We start from the raw sequence: 21,492 nt of genomic DNA on the forward strand, positions 1-21,492 counted from the left end.
CGGCACCAGTGTAGCAATGTTCAGGGAAGAAGGAGGCGGGAACCGGCGAACAATCAAAATAAACTTTATTTAAAATAAAACAAACAAACTAAAATACCGCCAGCAGCCCCTCGCGGACGACTGCTGGCTTACCCAAACTAAAACATAACGGCCAGCAGCCCCTCGCGGACGACTGCTGGCTAAAATAAAACACAAATACAAAAACACAACTAAAATCAGGCCTGTTCCTCTCTCGATCATCAACGTCGTCGCTCCTCCTTTATGCTTCCGCTCCTCCGTGAGAGATGCGAGACCGGTGTGCTCACAGGTGTTGCTCATTATCAATCGCACCACCGGCCTCGCGCCATTCTCTCACGTCCCTCGGCCGTCCTGTTCGCCACACACACTAAGGTAATTTATAACTTGCGTTTGATATCTTTTTCTTGTCAGTTTATGTAAGTGGTTTTACACAATCTATTTTCCTATCCAAATGTACTTTGTGGTTCAATAACTGAATGATATATTATGTTAATAAGTTAGAAATACTTTAACTTTCTCTTTGCATTTCTATCTTTTCTATCTCTCTTTTTCATCACTGCAGGTTCATCTGCCAGTCATGGAATCCACTCAGAACTACAGCTATGTGACCAGCTGTAGAGATCCAGCCTTTTTCAAATAATATTTTAAGGTGTGCTCTAGTACAAAAAAGGGGCTGGGCTGTATTTATGTATTTAAATTTAAATCCAACCGTTCTTGTCTGCTGAATAAGCAAGTCTATGCTGTCACTAAAATCTATTTTGTAATTTATAATATACTGACATCCACCATAATAACACTGGTGGTAAAGAGGATACCTCATGAAGATCGCAGGTCATGACTAGTAGCTGAGGTAAATATTCTTTTATAGAAGACTAAAATATGCAAAACAGTGTCATACACACAAATACTAAACACCATCATGGTAACACAAATGACACTAAAATAATACAATAAACATTAATTGAACAAAAGATCTAACATAACCTAACTGATACTGAAACATAATTATTTAAATGAACCTCAAATGTGAGCTGTCACATGGTGAATTCTGGGAATGTCAGTTCACAGCTTTTTCACTGTAAATTATAAGATGATTTGTTCTTTTTTACTTCCAAAAACATTTAAAAATTATTTTACTATAAATTACATGAAATGTTAGATCAGTTTTTCCCTGTGTATGGTAAGTGAAATAATATATTAAAGCATTATCTTTGACAACTAATAACAGTTTGCATGTTAGAATCTTTTAAGTTGCACGTCACAGTTACAGCATGTGATATATATGTCAATAACTAAATGTGTTACCCGTCAGTAGTTAAAACTCTAAACACAAGTGTCGAACATGTTTTAATGCAGATCGAATCATCTCAACTTTGTTGTTGTCGTCTTGTAAAGTGATCATGTGTAACGTTATCCTAATAAAACGAAAAGGCACAATTCAGTTTCATTCAGAACATTTTTGATTAACTGTTAGGCACACAATTAAGAGCATTATAAATGACACACGCTATAGCGAAAGGTAAATTGGAATGCTAATGTGCTGCTCATAACATTAGTTGAGGGTGATTCTGGAAAAGACAACGTGTTCTGTTCACCTAAATCGCCCGCGGATTGATCTGATGTCAGCAGTAATTGCGTTGATAAGAACAGGCTAACCATCACAGCTAATCTCTCTGTGGATAAAAGCCTCTAATACATTAGCATCAGGCTACATTTAATTTAAACTGATTTTAAATTTCAATTCCTGTGCGGTAGAATAATTATGTTTGGATCCTTTAGAATTCAGGAACACAATCTTGAGATTGTGATAAGGTCCAGTAGGCTAGCCTATGGTTCTAAACTATTCAGCGTAACTGCACACATGTAACATTAGTTAACTTAACATGCTGTATGAATGCATTTTGTATTTACTATTTTATAAATAATTGTATATCAGTTCAAAAAGTAAGTTTGCTAGTTGCTACATCCATCCATTCTCCAAACCGCTTTATCCTCTGCAGGGTCGCGGGACAATATTAGGGGAAAGTGGGGTGAGTTGTGCCAGTTTTTACTCAAAGTGACTTTAAAGTGAGGCCATGACAGTAATGTCTTCAACTTAAGGATGTACATATATTTCAGGATGTGGTGCATCCCTGAGAACAATAACTTTGGGTCTGAAATAAATTGTTTCAGAAATATAGCTTTTGGGAAAAAAGTGGTCTCGTGGCACAACTTGCCCCTGGTGTTATGAACTGTAATGCTATATGAAAGCAAGACAAAGTCAATACAAAAATACTAATTTAAGGTTTATTTGGATATTTGGATACCCTATTAAACTGTTGGAATAAGTCCACTTAAATACACAATATATGAAATTTGTGAATGAAGGCTTTGGCAATAGATGCCTGTTGACATACATAGAACGCTGTCTGTCAAATATGTAACATATAAGAATAAAGTGACTAGGCTAATTTCTAAACATCCTATTGTTACTTACTTAGGCCACTTAAAAACTTAATAAGTTAGCTAAATTAAACAAATGGCAGGTAGGCCTAAGTCAAACACTGATGAGGCATGCCCATCTCCTCACTTCTCCAGATTATCCCCTGTATGTAGGTAGGTGGTCTGGCCTACTACTTAACATCCCACTTTTCAATGCTGCAGGGGAATATAAACTTCTGCTCCCTTCTGCCTGTACCACCAAGTTTTGGTCTAAAAGAATGTCACATGGCTTAAGCGCTAAGATGTAAGAGTACAATTACAAATTAATAATATTTTGAAAATAATTATAAGTGGGGGTGCCACTGGCACAATTTAACCCAGGCCCTTTGGCACAAATCACCCCATACCCACAAGTTTGAAAAACTAGCATGATCCAGCAGTTAAGAGCTAACATCATGCTAACTCTATAGACTCATTGTGTAGCCTGCTAAAGCCCTAAGACATGTGTGAAATGTTTTCAAACTTGTCAATAATTGTTCAGACACTACAATCAAAAAACCTTAATCATAGAAATTTTACTTTGAAAGGAAAAAAACATTTTTTTGAGCTAAAATGTGCTTACATCTCATGCCATGTGTCTCTCTTCTTTGGAGGATATGTAAAATGGATGGCTTTTCAAAATTATGTGGTCACATGACCAATTTCTCCTATGGTTTTCCAGAAACAAGGGGTTGATCACCCCCCCCCGCACAAATCACCCCACTCTCCCCTAACATGATTTAAAAAATATATATATATATATATTTTGAGAGTGATCCCCAGCGATTCTCATTTGAAAGGTTCTCCCACTGGACCGAACAGTTAAAGCTGTACCTGTCATTTCAATGTGCAGCTGTCAGAAATACCGTATCTGCATGCATTTCTCATTTCCAGCAGTATGACGGGCCTTCAGATGCTCTAATAATGTTCATATGCCATTTGCATACTTCATTGATTGTTTTTCCCTTGAGCGTTTCCTGAGTACTATAGCTCTTAAAATCACACTCTACATAATCAGTGCAGATCTTAATGTGTTCACTATATGGTTTCTGTTAACAAAAGTTTGTTAGTATTAAAAGTTTGTTAGAAACTTGACTTGTAAAACTGTCTATACAGGGAGCCACATGGTGGCAGAGGTGAGACATTTCTATCTATGATAGGAAGGATGAAATATTATTTCAGAACTGGCTGAAATAGAGATGATCTCGGATGTTAAACTTGCACTACTGAACTCATATATGACTGTTACATGTCAATACAGGCATTTTACCTTTTTTTTCCACCTAATATTATAATGAGGCAAAGGACTGATCATGTTTAGTGTTATTTATTTATTTATTTATTTGCAAAATCTAAATATTAGGCTATCAGTTCTTCTCAACTTAGCTCAACTCTACTTCATTTATAGAGCACTTTCTAATATGAGAGTGTTGATAAAAACCATTGTGATTTTACCAAGTGCAATATATTCCTGGGTCAACATATTTTGATGATTCTGGAACAACTTACTGGTCTGAAAATTAAGTCCTAACCCTACCTAATGTATCCCTAAAATCAAAGGGAAATGATAAGTGAATAACACTGATGTAGAAGCACCTAACCCTGGTTGTAAGCCTCAACTTGAAATAAACTGTAAACTTGTCCTGTAAAATTTGTAAAAAAATAAATAAAGTCAGTTTAATATAATTTAAGTTGAAATGACTTATACAGCCAAGGTTATTGTACTTAAAAATGTAATGCAACTGTTTGGTGAAAAAGACAGTCAGTGTGGAATAACCAAAATCAAGGAAGTCATTATTTTGCCATGTGACAAGAAAACCATAAATTCATTAAAAGAACACCTCGTTAGACCCACATGACTGTGTATCAATGTCATAAAAAAACGAGTCTTTGACTTTTATGAAAAGGCACTTTTTTTATTAAGATATTTTTTTGTATTACTTTTAATCTTGTTGATTAGACCAGTCATTAAATCTAATTGTTTGTTTTAACATGGTCAAACTTGCATCCATTTATCATTGACCCTAATTCAGGTTAGCCTTTGGAAAAGCAACCCACATAATATAACATTGTAACAGTGTACATTGATGTGGTCTCCAGTCAAAGGTGCTTCTGTCTGGTGACAAACCTGACAGCTGTGATAACGAACAAAAGACATAAGTAACCAGTGCAGAAGTAATTGAAAGTCTGTTTGAAGCCTCAAGCCCTCTTCTCCATACGGTTTAGACATCCATTAGTGAGCTTGATTTGGTTACAGTAACAGCAGGGCATGCAGGGCTGCTGCACTTTCCTGATGGTGACCGATGAGTGTACGTGATAAAGAGGACTGGTAGGTGGAGGCTTCTCTGCTAAATGTAAATCATGACGTGAGATGAGCCTCATATTGTTTGTAGTACTGTACGTTATGGCTTGCCTGAAGTAAAAGCCAGCTGTTCAACAGTAGATATTACAGTAGATAAAACTACTCTTCATGGTCACATAGTAAATTACAGAATGACTTCAAGTGGCAGCTTCTGTTTTACAGCTGAACTGGACTAGAGCGAAAATAAATAAACTTTCTGTTTGTCTTGTCGAGTCAAACACTGGTCAGCTTGCTGTGCTCTCAGTCCCCCAAACAATTCTGTATGGCCGACTCCTGGGCTTTGAGGCTTTTTTTTTTTAATTTCCTCATATTTATGGTAAATCATAATGATCGGGCCACAGGAGACTGAGAAAATAAAAACATGTTCTTGTTCTAAAATAAACCTTCCTGGTGATTCCCTTCTTTGAGTTTTCACACAGATGTTAAAGATCGTTTGAACAAGAAACCTCTAACCATATGATTTAATTACAAAAACTTTGACCTTCATCCCACCCCTTATATTTTATTCTTTAAGGATGAAAATAAAAATGGGATGACGATAGGAATAAATTCATTTTTCCTCAGAAAATTCAGAAAAATAAACATGAAAAGATAATATTACAAAGAATAATTACGACATAACTGAGGCAAATCCAGCTCAGTCCATCTCATCTGCTTTTCAATATGTTCTTTGAAGTCTGTGTATGTTCAGTCAGCGCAGCTCTCTGATTCATTTTAATGCCTCCTCATTCCACATACCTAGTGTACATTTTACATAGATGAATTTCCAATGAAAATTTAGTTTGTTAAAGTTGGCATAAATCAGAAGATGTGATAGTCTTTTCTTCCCTATATTGTGATGTATTTCTGAGCGAAACGGCTTCTCGAACAAGAAAAAATGTAGGATGCGACTTGATTTGTCTATCAGAAACTAATCGCATGGTTGTGATTTGCTGTTGCTTTGATGTCATGTGAGTGACAGGTTGTCCCGCCCTCACGCCAGTAAACAACATCAGAAGAGATGTCACTGCAAGATTGAGGGGAAGTTATTTAGATTTCTTGGACATGAAGTAAATAAAAATAAATATGTGCATGGATAAACAATTTGTTAACAAATGCTGCAATATTCGGCAAAAAACAAGAATAGGCCATTTTGATTTCATGGTGATTTTAACAATTATAATAGGACAATAACAACGATGCCCTAATGTTAGTAACAATAATGTGTAGTCTGCTCCAGATAGACTGAAACTTGATTAACTTCCCCAGATAGGACCATCTTTTTAATAGGCCTATATGTTTTTGTTTTTTTTGCAAGACACCAATGAGATAAATACACAGCTAATGGAAACTTTTGCTTAAACTGATAATTCACACAAAATTTTTAAATTTAGTCATTTACTCACCCACATGTTGTTGCAAACCTGTATGAGTTTCTTTCTTCTGTTGAACACAAAAGAAGATATTTTGAAGTATGTTGGTAACCAGACGCTTCATGGGCCCCATTGACTTCCATAGTATTTTTTCCCAAAATGGAAGTCAGTGGCTACCGTCAACTCTTTGATTATCAACATTCTTTAAAATATTATATTTTGTGTTCAGTCAGTAAGTGATAGCAGAATTAAATTTTTTGGGTGAACTATCCATTTAAGTCTTCTACTTCTCCTCCCAACAAGATACTTATTATCATACATGCGTCTTATTGAGTTTTTCGAATATTAATTATATCTTGTGTAATGTAAAAATAGAAAATTTTTTGTGTACTTTTTTTAAATCTAATCTTTTTTTTTATCTGTGGAATTGTTGGGGATAAACGAATTGAAACAATGATCCTTCACATTCATTCACAAGGTCCCCTGAGCAACGAAAGAGCAACTTTTCAGCAATAAAACATTTCCTCTGCCCAGTTAAAAGCATGAGAAGGGCGATTTATGTGTTTGCAAGTATCGTCATGACTCATGAGCTTATATATTTGGCTTTCTTTGTGTGTGTAATATTCTCTCATGACTTGACTGAGGAATAGGGTGATTGGAGGAGATATTCTGGGCAGTGAGGCTCTGCTCTTCATCAGAATCCCTCAGTAGGTGTTGACAGAAGAGCAACAATGCATATCAAAGGCTGCTGGCTGCATGAGGGGAATGCATGTGCGCAGTTAGTAGCCAAAACAATAGGCCTAAGTAGATAATGCAGTGCTTGCCAAGTCTGCATTAGACTTTATATTGTGTACCTCCAGGAGAACCACTATGTCTTTGCTCCACAGTGGCAGTCTTTAAGTGGGACATAGCCTATGAGAAGGAAATGGTAATAGTGTCATCCAGGATGTTTTCCTCATGTATGTGACTCACATAGGCAGTGGCAGCAGAGGGCAAAGGTTAGGACTCCAAGACTGACTCATGTTGTTATGTCAAGGGCATGTATGACAAATTCACATCCCAGCATTGAGGTAAACAACGGCAAATATTTTATATTGTAAATAAATAATTCAGCTAAACGTTCTTGTTTGGCTCTAGACTAGAGATTGGTTGGACTTTTATTTATTTTCTTATAGGCCTACTGCTTTACAGTAGTTTAAGTTGAGAAGAAAAAATCCAACACCTACATTCTATGTAAAATATTACATATTTGTTTATTATCACTGTCAGGAGGACAAATGTGTTTTTGGGAGACAACATGAAAATCTCAAATATCAATCCAAACAAACTTTAAAAGTCCCTGAAAGTCGGAAGGTTATACGTCTTGAGGTAAAAAAAAAGATTGTTTAGAATTATTACACGGCTCTTTGCACTACTTGATTCTGATTGGTCAATCACGGCATCCAGTTGTCTCCTCATCAATATAGTTAGTCACTTATCTCCCCAGAAAGAAGTAGAAACTGACTGTAATATAGGACTACTGAAGTTTTCCGAATTTAATTGTGTGCCTATTCTAGTTTGACACAACTTTCTGTTTTGTACATTGTAATAAACAATATTTCAATATTCAATATTTCATGCCCACCTATTTATTCATTTGGTGAGTAGTTGTTTAGTCAGCAAGATAAATGTACAGTCAGTCTGATTGTACATTATCCCTTGTTTTATGATATAAAAACTACATTTACAATATACCCAATATTTAATACCAACATCATTTTGATTACTATATCAACAGAATTCTGATTACTAATAGAGATGTGCTCTTTAACATTTACCCAAACAAACAGGTGGAATAAATATCCTTAATAGTGGCAGGGGAACTGCAGACATCAGCATCCACATTGCTCCCTGAAGGCAACATTAACTTTTGAGCACATGAGTGTATTGAATTAGCCTTCTATTGATGCAGCAACACATAATCCACTTACCACGAGACTTATGCACCGCACTCTCTGTCTCTGGGCAGTCACTGTTAAACTGACCATAATAGTCACTTTTTTTTTTTTTGCAGAAAAAAAAAACAATCAAAATTATATTATGTTCTCAATTATATACTGCCTACCATTTAGAGCCACCTCTAGTTACATCTAGTATTATTATTTTTTTGTTCAAACATTAGAAAGAAAGTCTCCTGATGCTCTGAGTGTTTCCATTCTACAGCATTTCTGGTACAAAATAGCTGCATTATAAGAGGAACAGATTAGCATGATGTTTCTCATTAAGTTGAGAAATCATATTTTAAAGCGACTCTCTCACAATTTAATTGCCTTTAGCCATGACATCACTAAGTTTTGTTTGTGCGCTAGACCTTTAGTGCTGCTTGCAAACTAGTAACTTTGACTGAGGGAAGAGATGAAAGGCCTGCAGCTGAAAAGTGAAAACACAAATGATGAAGCAGTTGGAATTGCCCTCGGGAGTTCTTAGTAAAGCAGGCACCAGAGGCCAGAGTCCCCAGAGGCCTTAAAAAATGAGGGAAAGATTAATAGCAGACAGTCACTGAAAAAGTACGTAGTTTTAAACTCGTAAAATAGGAAACTATTTGAAAAATGTCCATGGCTTCATATGTGCTTTGGAAAATATACGTGTGTTATAATGTTTAAAAAGCGCTATTCAAAAACATTGAAATGGTATTTATTTCAGTACCTTATTTGATTCTGTCTGCAGCATGTAATATCACTGAATCACTCTTTTCCTGCTTGGTCTCTTCCACAATAGACATCAACATAATGTCCAATATGTTTTCCTCATGCTTTATGAAAGTGGCTGAATGCAATATTATTCGGCTATTTACTGTGAGCTTGCTTTAATATTCACAGATGGCCATTTATATTAAGCTGTTCATTTCACAAGTTTAATACCTCGCCCCGATAAAATGCATTAATATAGAGCCGTCAGAATGAATAATGTAAATGGCCATGCTGCCCCGCTATACCAGTTTGTACCTTTTTTGTTATGTGCTTAATGCTTGGATGATAATTGAATGTGTCATATGCTAATGTTGAGGCTTTTTGTCAAACAATCCATTGAAGAAATTTTGTTGACGAGTGTGTGGAAATAGAACAGAACATTTCATGTTTAAGAGAAAAAGGTGCCCAAACAAATCATGGGAAAATCTGTCTCTGCCCTCAAGGGTCTCGCTCTTTCTCTCTCTCACCCCCACTTTTTGCTTCTATGACCATGGACGTATCCGGCCCCCACAGTGCAGCCCCCGCTGTGGGTCCCTGGTGTAGTTGTAGGACTATGGGAGAGGTATAAGAGGGGCGTAGAGGAAATGTACCGGGCACTCTGTCATGACCGAGAGTCAGGACGGATCTCTTAAAGCCAAACGCTAAATTTTGGAACTGATGGAGCAGCTTGGATGTCACATTCACTAAAGGTAAAAACTGCCTTTTCTCCCCGTCTTTATCAACTTTTTTATGTTATTATATTTCTAATTATTACCTTCAATCACAATATTTAATCCGAACCCAAATAGATGAGTAAGGTTGGGAGGTAACAAAGAACATGCATTTCAGATTATGTTTTACACATAACCTCAGATAAGTAGTAAATGTTTCATTTTTTTAAACTATAAAGCAGTATCTGTTTGTGTGTGTGTGTGTGTGTGTGTGTGTGTGTGTGTGCTCTGTTGTCTGTCTGGTCATATACAGTGCCTTTCCAATTACTAACTCACCATTGATGTCAATGACAGTGTTTCATGTGTTCAGCTCAGCACATTAAGATTCTCTGTCAATGTAATTATAGTACAATTTCAGAGAACTTTAATGTTATTGTTACTCCATCACAGTTTGAATGCATAAACTTTCCCCCACTCATTTTGTTAACAGGCCTGATCATATCCATCATTGTAGGGAGGACAAAGATTTTCTTAGACAACCAAAATACAAATAAATGAAAACAAAAACAAAGATCTCTTATCAGTATAATTAATTACAGTATTCTATTAGCCATAACTTCCTGAGCAATAGCGGATGTCTGATAAGCATATTCAAATAGATTGAGTGATATTCAAAAGACATGAACCTTGGAATGCAATGTCTTCTGTTATTGGTTGTTGATTCCCTTGGCAGCACGCCTGCATCTGCTTACATAATATGTGGCTTGTCTTATCACGAAACCAGTGAAGAAACAGCTTGAGCAGAGCAATTTTAAATGCTAATACTGAATAAATGCAGAATTAGAATTCAGTTTTATTGGCCGAGTAAGTTACACTTACCAAGAATTTGACTTGATGGGTTATTCCCATCAAAAAAAGAAAGAAATAGAAAAAAAAGGTTATTCATGATACAATTATTCATGACGACACAGCATACAATATAGACATACCGTATGCAATATATCAACTTTCTGTATATGAAGCCATTTTGAATGTCTAGGCATGCTTGCTGGAAGAAGAGATAAAATCTGAAAATAAACAAAATATGTTGGTCTTCCCTTTGTGATGGTGAGAATCTAGCGTTCATAAGAGATAACCAGCAAAAAACACATGTTTGACCTTTCGGAGAGGTCAAAAGTTCACCCAAGAGAAGCAGCCTAATGCGTTCCCATAATGGTACAGTTGTGGGAGCAGCTTTGAGAGGGTGACCAGCCTTAATTCTATCTATCTATCTATCTATCTATCTATCTATCTATCTATCTATCTATCTATCTATCTATCTATCTATCTATCTATCTGTCTGTCCATCCGTCCGATTTTTTAGACAAAATCTAAATAACAATCTAAACCAGACAAAGAAATGTTTGCATATGTGTTTGATTTTGAATATCATATTTCAATACATCAGGATTTATCGCTCATAGAGTATAATATAGGTGAATATGGAGCTTATTTGTAGGAGGGAAAAACATGTCACCTTTATTCAGGGGTCCATTTTAAATAATATTAGCAGAGAGACATCTGGTGTTTGTTGTAAGTATCGCACCTTCCAAATGGATAAAAAAAAACTGTTGAGAAAATGCATGGAGCATGTAATATCCATATTAACCATCTTTATCCACTCTGTTCTTACAGGGCTCCTTTAGTGATGCAACTCTTTAGGCTGTGAAAATAAGTCTACAAAATGGACAACATTACTGCCAACCATAATTTGGGACTCAATCTCACGTGTAACATGACCGGGAACCACAAATTCATCTTCACGTTCATCCCCATAGTCTACAGCTGCAACTTTATTATCGGAATTGTAGGCAACAGCCTGGTAGTCGCTGTCATCTACTTCTGTTTGAAACTGAAGACTGTTGCCAACATATTTGTTTTAAACTTAGCCGTGTCAGACTTGACTTTCCTCCTAACCCTGCCCATTTGGGCCATATACACCGCAACAGGCTACCAGTGGCTTTTTGGAAGCTTCCTATGTAAAGCCATTGCTGGTATGGTTCTCTTTAATCTGTATACTAGTATTTTTTTCCTCACCGCTCTCAGCATTGACCGGTATCTGGCGATCGTTCATCCCGTCCGGTCCCGGCGATGCCGTACGGTGGTCTACGCCCGTGTGACGTGCATCATGGTCTGGGTAGTTGCTTTTCTTTTAAGCCTGCCCACAGCCCTTATCCGTAAAACCCACTTAATCCATAACATCAATGTCACCGTATGTGCCATCCTAGACAAAGGAGATCTTTCCAATGTGCTGGTAACTCTCAGTCTGATGAAGAGTGTTCTTGGGTTCCTTCTGCCTATCACCATCATCCTCACGTGCTACTGCCTGATCGGTCGGGCTCTGCTCAAAGCACGGGACATTCAGAGGAATTCGAGATCGAACGGGGACGAGGTCTTGAGCATGCTGGCCGCCGCTGTGCTGTCGTTTTTCCTTTGCTGGGCACCGCATCAGATCCTCAACTTCATGGACATGTTTCTTCTGCTGAAAGTGATCACCAACTGCGATGTCATTGAGATCATTGACACCGGAATGCCGTTCACCATTTGCATTGCCTTTTTCAACAGCTGTATGAACCCTATCCTGTACGGTTTTGTTGGGAAGAACTTTCGCAAGAACTTGCTGAAGCTGTTGAGGTGTTCCTCGACTTCTGTTGCCTCTCACCCCACCCTCAGTTCCAAGATGAGCTCTCTGTCGTATCGAGCCACCGAGTCTTTCCACCTCTCCGTCATTAAAACCTCCTCGCTACCTAAAGCCACATGAGAACACCAGGAAAACAAGAAGGGAATGAATCTCCAATGAATCGTCCTTTTAAACTCATTGTTCATAAGTTAACTCTTGTTTATTGTGTTCTGTCACTTGATACTGGAATGGGAACAAAATATAGTGATTAATCTTTCTGTCCTTTAAGAAGGCAGTGGTTCTCAAACCTGTCCTAGGGACCCCTCGCCAATGCACATTTTGCATGTCTCCCTCACCTAACACACCTGATTCAACTTATCAGCTCATTAGTACAGACTGCAAGACTTGAATTAGGTGTGTCTGATGAGGGAGACATACAAAATGTGCAGTGGTGAGGGGTCCCTAGGACAGGTTTGAGAACCACTGTTTTAAGCTATAGTGTGTAAATTCAGTATAAATACGCTGCATAATAACTGTCATTACTGACATGCTGGTCTATGAAAATTGTGTCCTACAACATTTTGTCAAAGCAATTTTATGACCAACTTTTCACCTTGCCTGCCAAAGGGACCAAAACATCTATCTATCTATATATTTTCCATCAATCAAAGCTGAAAAGGTGTCATTTTAAATACCTTTATATTTCACCAATGTGAAGAAATCACATACTCTGTTACCTAGTTCCTGCGTCTCATAGATCTATTGATCAGTCCAGGGGTTTTCAAAGTTTTTTATGATCCTTCATAATTCATGTAGTAAAGCCACATGTATAATAATTAATCTATTTAGATTTTATACATAAATAAAACTATAAATATGTATATCTGGACACTTTACTGTCTATTAACAGTATGTTTACGTTTCTATTAACTTTTATACACACGGGTATTTTATTCTGTAACACCAATAGTTTTATGTTTCTAATCTATTAATTCTCTATGAATCTAAATTCATCTAATGACATTAGACCAGTGTTTAGAAAGGAAAATGAAACCACAATAATGCCAAATTCTGAAATTTTATTTATTTATATGATTTTATTTACATTTTTTTGCACTACTTTTCTAGTCTAAACCTTTCCACAGCATCCCCTTAGCACTCCCTTGTGGCCCCCTGGGGGTCTCCGGGCCCCAGTTTGAAAACCTCTGGATTAGACTGTCATGGGGTCCAACAGGATATAGTAATTTTCACATCTGCTGTGCTATCATGGTTACCATCACTGTCTTGATATAAATGATTATCTATGATAAAAGTTTTATTTTTCTTCCACCATAATGTAGCAACTCAAAAAAAGCTCTAACGGTTAAAATTGGTTAATCTTTTGATAAATGGTATTTTGCAATATTTTATTCTATATAATGTACTTGAGTCTGAAAATGTATAGGTTAAGTGGTGTCTTTTAACAGGAAAACAAAAAATAAATATATGAAAATATACTCAATTTAATGAATAATTTAAGGCTTTGTAATGATTAGATGGCGTCAAATTATTTTATTTTTAGTGTTTGTGAAGTAAATTAGACGATACTGCTGAGACAAAAAGCAGCTGCATTTGAACATGAACTAAAACCTTTATCACTTTAAATTACATATTTAAAAATGTGAGTTTTGAAGTGTATTTATGTTAAAAGTTCGGGGGGCGTGTCTGTTGTCAGGGGTCATGTGACCATGTAAAGTCATGTCACTAGTATAAATCCTCTGTCAGACACGTACAGCTTCTCTCCCAGCGTTTCCAACAGTGGACTTGTATCCGGTTCGGTCTAGCTGTTACATGAGTCATGGCAGGTAGGCAACATTATGGACGTCACATATAGTCTATGCCGCTAAAATGAAGTAAATTACAGTTGTGTTTACGCAAGTAGCATATAGACCAAACCACGCGCTGCTTCAGAGGTCGTAGGACTCGTTGGATAATAGAGCTTAAGTTTAATTTCAGCATTGTGTAGACTGCGTTGTCCTGTTATATTTACCGATGTAAACAGTTTAGAGTCCGCTATATTGCGTAAATGGCCTAGTCGCCTCTCGTACGCAGTATGCGTGCAGACGTTGTCATGCAGGAAGAGCTGCCGTTAGTTTGTCACTTCTATCCCGGGTGAGTTCAGTGTGACAGTACAGAGACTAGGCTATCGATCACAACGAATACGGTGCTAAAAGAGCGTTTTCGCTTGCTCGGTTGTATTGCAATCAGTTCATCTAACATGCGCTAGTGCATTAGTTTTTTTTTAAATGAACGCAAACAATTAACGTTGAAAGTTATTTACGTTATTCTCCACGCCTGTTTAGAGCCATCTGTTCAAAATACAAAACGAGTGCTGCGACGCGACATAATTCCACCTGCGCTCAAAACGTTATCGTTCGTCCGTCGTCCAGCTCCACTCCGGGTTTTGTGGTTTCTCATTAGTGATGGAAATTTTGAAAACATGTGCGCTGTGACTTTCAAAATCCGTTTCACTCCGCAAGTCCGCATCCGCACATAAACTGGTCTGAACAAATTGAGCTCTTTGTCAAGAAGAGAGATAAAAACAAAGTTCCCGTGCTATCAGCCCTCTTGGATCAATAACGCTTGGCTATTAGGATTCTAACTAACCGTTGTATTCACCTTTTTCAATGCAAGACATTCATTAAGGTTGAAATTAAATCAAAGTGGATTTTTTTTAATGGCGTACTGCGGTATTTATACATAATTTATCCATGCACGTCATTAATCATACCCTTGCAATCAATCTTTAATCAAAATAACTTCTTTCCTCTTCTCTGGTGTTTACTGCCGTGACCTGTCATGAAAACACTGCATTAGCAAACCACAATGATACAATCAATTGGACAAAATCAAGCTCGCCCTACATTTTTTTTTTTCCTTGTTCAAGAAACCGTTTCATTTGGACACATGATATGCTTGTTTCTGCCACTGAATAATATATATATATATATATATCTATCTCAGTGGCAGAAACTAGCTTCAATACAGATGTCACAATGAGGAAAAGAATCAGAAATTCTGTTTCATGTCGACTTTAAATAAAACAAAGAATAACAAAGTGCAGTAAATGGTAAAACTATTTAGGCTACGATGATTGATAATAAATTAAAATAATATAACAAATACCAGTTTGCAATATTAAGCAGCATAACGGACCGTTTTGTTCAGTTAAAACAAATTAGTTTGCAAGGCTTCCTTTGCCAGACACTTCCAAGTTAAAATGGCTCCACCCATTCTTTCGTTTTAAAATAAGATTGATAATGGCTAATTTGTTTATGCAATATAAAGATGTTACATGTATGAGAATGCGTAAGTGATGGTAATGATTGTGTTTTTGTTTAATGCAGACCAGGCTTTTGTCACCCTTGCTACAACTGACAGTTATGCCAAAGGAGCAATGGTACTTGGCAAGTCTTTGAGGAACCACAACACAACGAGGAAACTAGTGGCCATGATTGGCCCCCATGTCTCAGAACCCTCCAGGTAAGTATTTGCAGTGTTTTTTTAGCTGAGCACAAGTAAATGGGTTTTCAACCGCTTTGCTTACTGTCACATAGGGTATTTGTTGTGGTCCACAGTGCTGAGTGCTATCTATAGATCAGTCAACGTCACTTTGTGCTCTGTGTGCTACATTTCAGAGCAGTGCTTTGTAAAGTCTATGATGAGGTCAGGCTGGTGGATGTGCTGGACAGTGGGGATGCTGCACACTTGGCCATGATGAAGAGGCCTGACCTGGGCGTCACCTTCACCAAACTTCACTGCTGGACTCTTACAGAATACTCCAAATGTGTGTTTATGGATGCAGATACTCTAGTGAGTGTTGCCTCACAGTGCCAGTAGTGATGTTTTCATGATGTCTTTGAGTTTTTTTTTAACAGTGTTACCTCTTGTCGCCAGGTTTTGTCTAACATAGATGAGTTATTTGAGAGAGAGGAGCTCTCTGCTGCACCGGATCCCGGCTGGCCTGATTGCTTCAACTCTGGTGTGTTCGTCTTCCGGCCTTCCAATGAGACGTATGGGAAGCTTCTCAACGCCTGCTCGGAGAGTGGCAGCTTTGATGGTAAGTGACACTCTTTAGTAGGGCAGGGCGATATGGCCTAAAAAAAATCCCAGATTTTTCACAAATCCGATTTATGATTTAAAACGATTTTTTTCTCTCCCTACTTAAAATCAATCTGCAGATGAAAGAAATTTTTCAAAACAAGTTTTAACTTTATTTTGTTTTAATATTCCCTTCTGGGATTTGATCTCCATTAAAGTGCAATCAGAAACAAGCCAAAAAGACAAGAGGACAGGCCCTGTCTTTGAAAACAATGAAAATGTATCATAAAATAAAATGGGTGGATTGGGATTGGGGGGGATGTGTAAAAAACAAAAAAATTGCATCACAATAAGTGTATTGTGATTGTCAAATTATTTGGTAACTAAACATAATTTTATTAAGTTTACTGGTATGCTACTGTTTTTATTATTGCTTAACACAAATTTCACAATTTCAATTCTTGTGATTTGATTCTGATCTTGATTCAATATAAATTCCTTTGGATAAATAGGTACAGTAGATACGTTAATGTGTTAATTGTTCTCCCAAAAAAAAATCACCTAATGCTGTAAACATACAGAGAGCCCTGTCAGCTGGTATTATTAAATGTTAAAACTAAATCAAATTTAATATAATACGTTTTTTATTTTATAATGCGTCTAACTAACATGCGTGCTATGGGTCATACAAAGCCATCCTGAGGTAAATGTAACGTTACGTGACATATGTTCTCCAGCTGTTTTATGGACATCTTTCCGCGGTTGAAAAACACTGATCGATCGATTTTATTACATTTCGGTAAGTTGGTAGTAAAGAGTAACAGATGTTCGGTTCACGTGCCGCTCGAACTGAGATCTGCCAGCGTTCTTTCCCGTCACATTTACAAGCGCCAAAACTGTGTTTATTGTTTGAATTTTGTAATAAAATTGACAGAATCTGAGAGCTGAGAATCTGTTTCATATCGATAGTAACCATATCTAATATTCCTGGACTTAAATTGAGGTTTGCAAAATATTTTATTTTGTAAAATATGCTTTAACCATATCTTTAGGAATTTGTTTGAAAAAAAAAAAATGGTCCCACTCCTTCAGCACAACTTGTAGGCTATACGATATTTAAACCTTGGTCTGTGAAAGATGTGCAAACTTGAGCTCAACATGGCAATGACTGCGTTCTTTATTAGTCATGTAGGCTGAACACAAGGTGGCTCTGTGATTTTTCTTTTTTTTGGGTGCACCACTCCACCTGAGGGAGTTATTCCTAAACTTGCGTGGGATGAAGTAAACAAAGGCCTCTTATATGAGAGACTCCTACTAGACCTTTGTGAATCACTTTTGGTTGTACTTTTGACTCTCAGGAACCCTCAGAGTTCATACCTGATTACATGATATGTCATGATATACCTGATATACCTCAATCCGAGTGCATTTATGTGGCTAACTATTGAACATGCTGTATTTGTCACTTCATCAATGTTTCTGTGCTTTGATGTGGAACCCAAATTAATGGTTTGCTCTTAGAGATCTAATCTTGAACAAAGAAATGTGCCTCAGAAGTTATCAGCAGACCTCTGTTTTGAAGGTCTTTGAGGCTATCTTATTTCTGTGTTATCAGCCACTCAGAGAGATAAAAACATGATGCAATTGTGTTTTTAAAAGCCATGTGTGTATATATAGCACAACATACAGACTCAGAGGGTTCTTCGAGTGTGATTGATTAGGCAGTAACCATGCTTATGGCTCCTCATCAGAACTCATATTTTCTGGCTTTCGGAGTTCACCTAAAAAAGAAATTTGTCATTTACTCACTCTAATGTTGTTCCAAACCCATATAACTTTCATTTGTTTTTGAAACCCAAATGAGGATGTTTTTTTAATGAACCATGAGAGAATTCTGTCTCGCCATTGAAAGTCCATGTAACAAACTTTTGATGCTTCAAAAAGTTCATAAAGAGATTGTGAAAGGAAAAAAAGGCATGAATCGAGCAGTTTAATCCAAGTAAGCATCCTTGAGCTTCAGTTTATCATATTTTATTTGTATTGATCAATTTTTACATTCAAATAAAAACCTTAGTTAAATCTGTTCATTTATATAAAGTGGTCTTGTCAGTATACTTGGATTAAACCACTCAATGCATATGGATTCTTAAAGGTTTCATTAACCTTCTGTGTTTTGCAGAAAAATTAAAGTTATACGAGTTTGTAATGACATGAGGGTTGTGACGTGAGGGGCTTGGACTCTCCTTTTTTTACATGTTCTCAGTCATAGTCATGTATAGGACATCATGTGCTTTTCATATGTAACATGAGTCTCATGTTCACTGATAATCTGAGGTCAGCTGGACTGAGGTCACTTTTCTTTGCTGACATGCCCGTTGAAAAACCAAGTAACAAGGTTAAGCAAACGGCAATGCAAGTGTATCTTGAAGCAATCTTCTAATTCTTTTAGGGAAGATTAAACCCTTCTGTAAATACGTTTTCATATTTTTCCCAGTGGAGTGCCTGAAACGTTACCTAGACTTGAGGACCGTGCCATTTCTTATTAGTTTTGTTTGTCTTGTTTATCAGGTGGGGATCAGGGTGTTCTCAACAGCTTCTTCAGTGATTGGGCAACGGCAGACATTTCAAAACACCTTCCTTTCATCTACAACCTCAGCAGCATCGCCATCTACACCTATCTCCCAGCATTCAAGCAGTGAGTGAGATTTAACATGCTAGAATGCTCAAAGGGTTTTGGAAGTTGGTGTTCGAGCAGATGGGTTTCTTAGTTCTGAACATGTTGCCTTCATTTTTTCTCAATTTTTATTTTATGAATGTTAGGATTGCTTGCAGATGCTAAGTATTTGTAATTAGCTGTGCCAAGGTCAAATGAAAACCCAATCACACCGCAACATTGAAACGAGATGAAGCCAGCACCAGAAATCCTTTCTGTTCCTGGCCTTGGACTTCAACTTCCTCCAAATACATTCTGCCCTCCAAAAATAGTGGGGCTATTTTAGGGTCTATACACGGAGCCGAAATGTCATTTTGAATAGTTTGTTACATGATCCTTTTTTCCACTAGCAACACATTCTGTTATCTGATTAGTCAGGCTCCCATTAGGGTCTAATTTAAATGCACAGTTTGTACATGCCACATAACAATCTTAACATACCCATGACCAACATTTGGCTTTATTAAAATAAGTTTAGGAGAGAATTTTTAGGAACATTAAATTAGTGTGTTGAACAAATGTGTTTTATAATTGGCAGGTCCCTCTTCCGGTTGGCCAGTGTTTAGGATTTCCGAATCCTTGTCATTTTGCCGGTTGCGATCTGACCATTCCTTATTCCCTTAGATACGGCCATGATGCCAAAGTGGTTCATTTCCTTGGCAAAGTCAAACCGTGGGATTACAGTTATGACACCACAAGCAAAAAAATAAAGGGACAGTCCCAGGATGCTTCTGAAATGCACCCCAACTACTTGATGCAATGGTGGGAGCTTTTCTATTCTTCAGTATTGCCTTTCATGAAGGAGGAATATGGTGACCAGCTCTTCCTTTCCGGATGCACGGAAGTAAGCTCTGCTGCTAAGACAGGCACAGTGATCATTGTATAGGCAGTTTTTGGCCAGTATTATTTTTTTGTTTAAATATGAATTTAAATTTTTTTGATTGATTTGGCAATTGATTGGATTGTATAGGTGTCATTAATACTAGAATGCTGCTTATAAATTTTTTATAAGATTATAAAGACTAACTTTATACACTGAGACAATTTCTTTTAATTTCTATTGGTCAACAATGCAAATTCTCATGACCAACAGAAACCCATTGCAAATTTTGGGGAAACAAAGTCCCTGAGTGGGGAAATCTTTTGTCCTCGTGAGAAATTCCTGATTGCATCAATTCTTAACCAAATATTTGGTTTTGCCAGTGAAAATTTGACAAAAGTAAATGTAAGCGCACCCTGAGACCAAGAATGCACAAAGTGCCAAGTTTTTTTTAAATTCACTACATTTGCTTGGAGTTTAAAGCAAAGTGAAACATGTTTACTCATGTGTAAGAGAGAAATAATGAAGTAATCCAATTTGTATGCTGAATTAATTGCTAATTCTCATTTTTGTTTAAATCATCTGATTTGTTCCACTGAGTTTGTTTGATCCGTAGTGCCATATATTACTAGGAAAGTTATTAAATCCTTCATCTGTTATAACGTTACTGATAATATTATTTTATAGCCTTTAGACATGTTTACATTTATTTACTTTTTTTTGTTAGTGATTTTTGCTTTTCTTTTTTCCCCCCTCAGGGTGATATTCACGGTGACGTGGCTGAGATGCACATATCCCATCATCCCCCTCCACCTCAGATGTCGTCTCAGGAGCGGAAACAGAAGTGGGAACAGGGCCAAGCTGACTACATGGGACTGGACTCTTTTGACAACATAGAGAAAAGGCTAGATTCCTTCCTAAAGTGAAAGGCGCTTGTACTTTGTACAGGACATGAAATAACATTAAAAAAAAAAAAAAAAAAAAACTCCTATGATTTTTATACCTGTCCAGATCTATGCAGCTCAACTACTCAATCTCTTAGTGTGATTGCGACACTTATTTGAATGATACAGTATGTCACTTGCCTCATTTCCAGAGGAAACGTGACACAATTCAGGCATGGTTTCTGATCTCACTGAAAAAGACACTAGTTATTTTTTTATTATCCAATATCCTATAATGTAAAGTCTTAACACCTTTCAGGTTTTACCCTACCCCTTTCATTTGCCCTTCGTGTGTTTGTGAAGATCAGAAACATTTGTAGGAAAAAGAGAAACATACAGAAAACTATACTAAACCTTGTAAGTGACATCAGCATCCCAAATATATTGAACACCACTCCACATTAAATTTTAATCTAATGACCGCCTTTGCAATGATATCGTTTACAAGACGCCTTGTGTGCTGCCAACTCGCTTAAATCGTCATTACTAGCTCTGATACACTTCTACTCTTATTGTATGAACCAAGGTCACTCCGCTTGTCTACTGAGCAGTCACTCCCTGTAGCAGGGAAAAGTCACAAGGGTTTTGCTACACCTAGTTACTACTGTTAATGCTGTAAATGTTAACTAGTTTGTAACTTTCCTGTAACTCTGCCCCCACCTGTAACACCTGAAATAAAGAACTAGTAACATAATTCCCTATTTA

General features: G+C 37.0%; 2 protein-coding genes across 3 annotated transcripts; both read left to right on the forward strand.

The window, feature by feature from the left end:
- Nucleotides 1–9,526: 9,526 nt before the first annotated feature.
- On the forward strand, nucleotides 9,527–13,688 carry agtr1a (angiotensin II receptor, type 1a). Of its 2 annotated transcripts, XR_013203612.1 has the most exons (3): nucleotides 9,527–9,610; nucleotides 11,246–12,525; nucleotides 12,730–13,082. XR_013203612.1 is itself a non-coding variant. In XM_077227946.1 (2 exons), the coding sequence occupies exon 2, from the start codon at nucleotides 11,295–11,297 to the stop codon at nucleotides 12,369–12,371; it is 1,077 nt and encodes a 358-aa protein (XP_077084061.1). In that variant the 5' UTR covers nucleotides 9,527–9,610; nucleotides 11,246–11,294; the 3' UTR covers nucleotides 12,372–13,688. The 2 variants fall into 2 exon arrangements, 1 of the variants encoding a protein (XP_077084061.1); XM_077227946.1 differs by having other exon boundaries at nucleotides 11,246–13,688.
- A 248-nt stretch (nucleotides 13,689–13,936) lies between these two features.
- Nucleotides 13,937–21,481, forward strand: gyg1a (glycogenin 1a). The gene is made up of 7 exons (XM_077228003.1): nucleotides 13,937–14,074; nucleotides 15,617–15,752; nucleotides 15,908–16,082; nucleotides 16,167–16,329; nucleotides 18,879–19,005; nucleotides 19,648–19,867; nucleotides 20,602–21,481. The coding sequence occupies exons 1-7, from the start codon at nucleotides 14,068–14,070 to the stop codon at nucleotides 20,767–20,769; spliced, it is 996 nt and encodes a 331-aa protein (XP_077084118.1). The 5' UTR covers nucleotides 13,937–14,067; the 3' UTR covers nucleotides 20,770–21,481.
- Nucleotides 21,482–21,492: the final 11 nt, after the last annotated feature.

The sequence above is a fragment of the Siphateles boraxobius genome, unplaced genomic scaffold (genome assembly GCF_051911475.1).
Source record: "Siphateles boraxobius isolate OS27281-9 unplaced genomic scaffold, OSU_SipBor_1 1, whole genome shotgun sequence".
Lineage (NCBI taxonomy): Eukaryota > Metazoa > Chordata > Actinopteri > Cypriniformes > Leuciscidae > Siphateles > Siphateles boraxobius.

What these genes read in the sequence shown, in the direction of transcription:
- agtr1a (XM_077227946.1), top strand. Translation starts at nt 11,295, where the DNA reads ATGGACAACATTACTGCCAACCATAATTTGGGACTCAATCTCACGTGT.
- gyg1a (XM_077228003.1), top strand. An exon ending in CATGTCTCAGAACCCTCCAG is followed by an intron (nt 15,753 to 15,907) that starts GTAAGTATTTGC and finishes GCTACATTTCAG; the next exon opens with AGCAGTGCTTTGTAAAGTCT. An exon ending in GGAGAGTGGCAGCTTTGATG is followed by an intron (nt 16,330 to 18,878) that starts GTAAGTGACACT and finishes CTTGTTTATCAG; the next exon opens with GTGGGGATCAGGGTGTTCTC.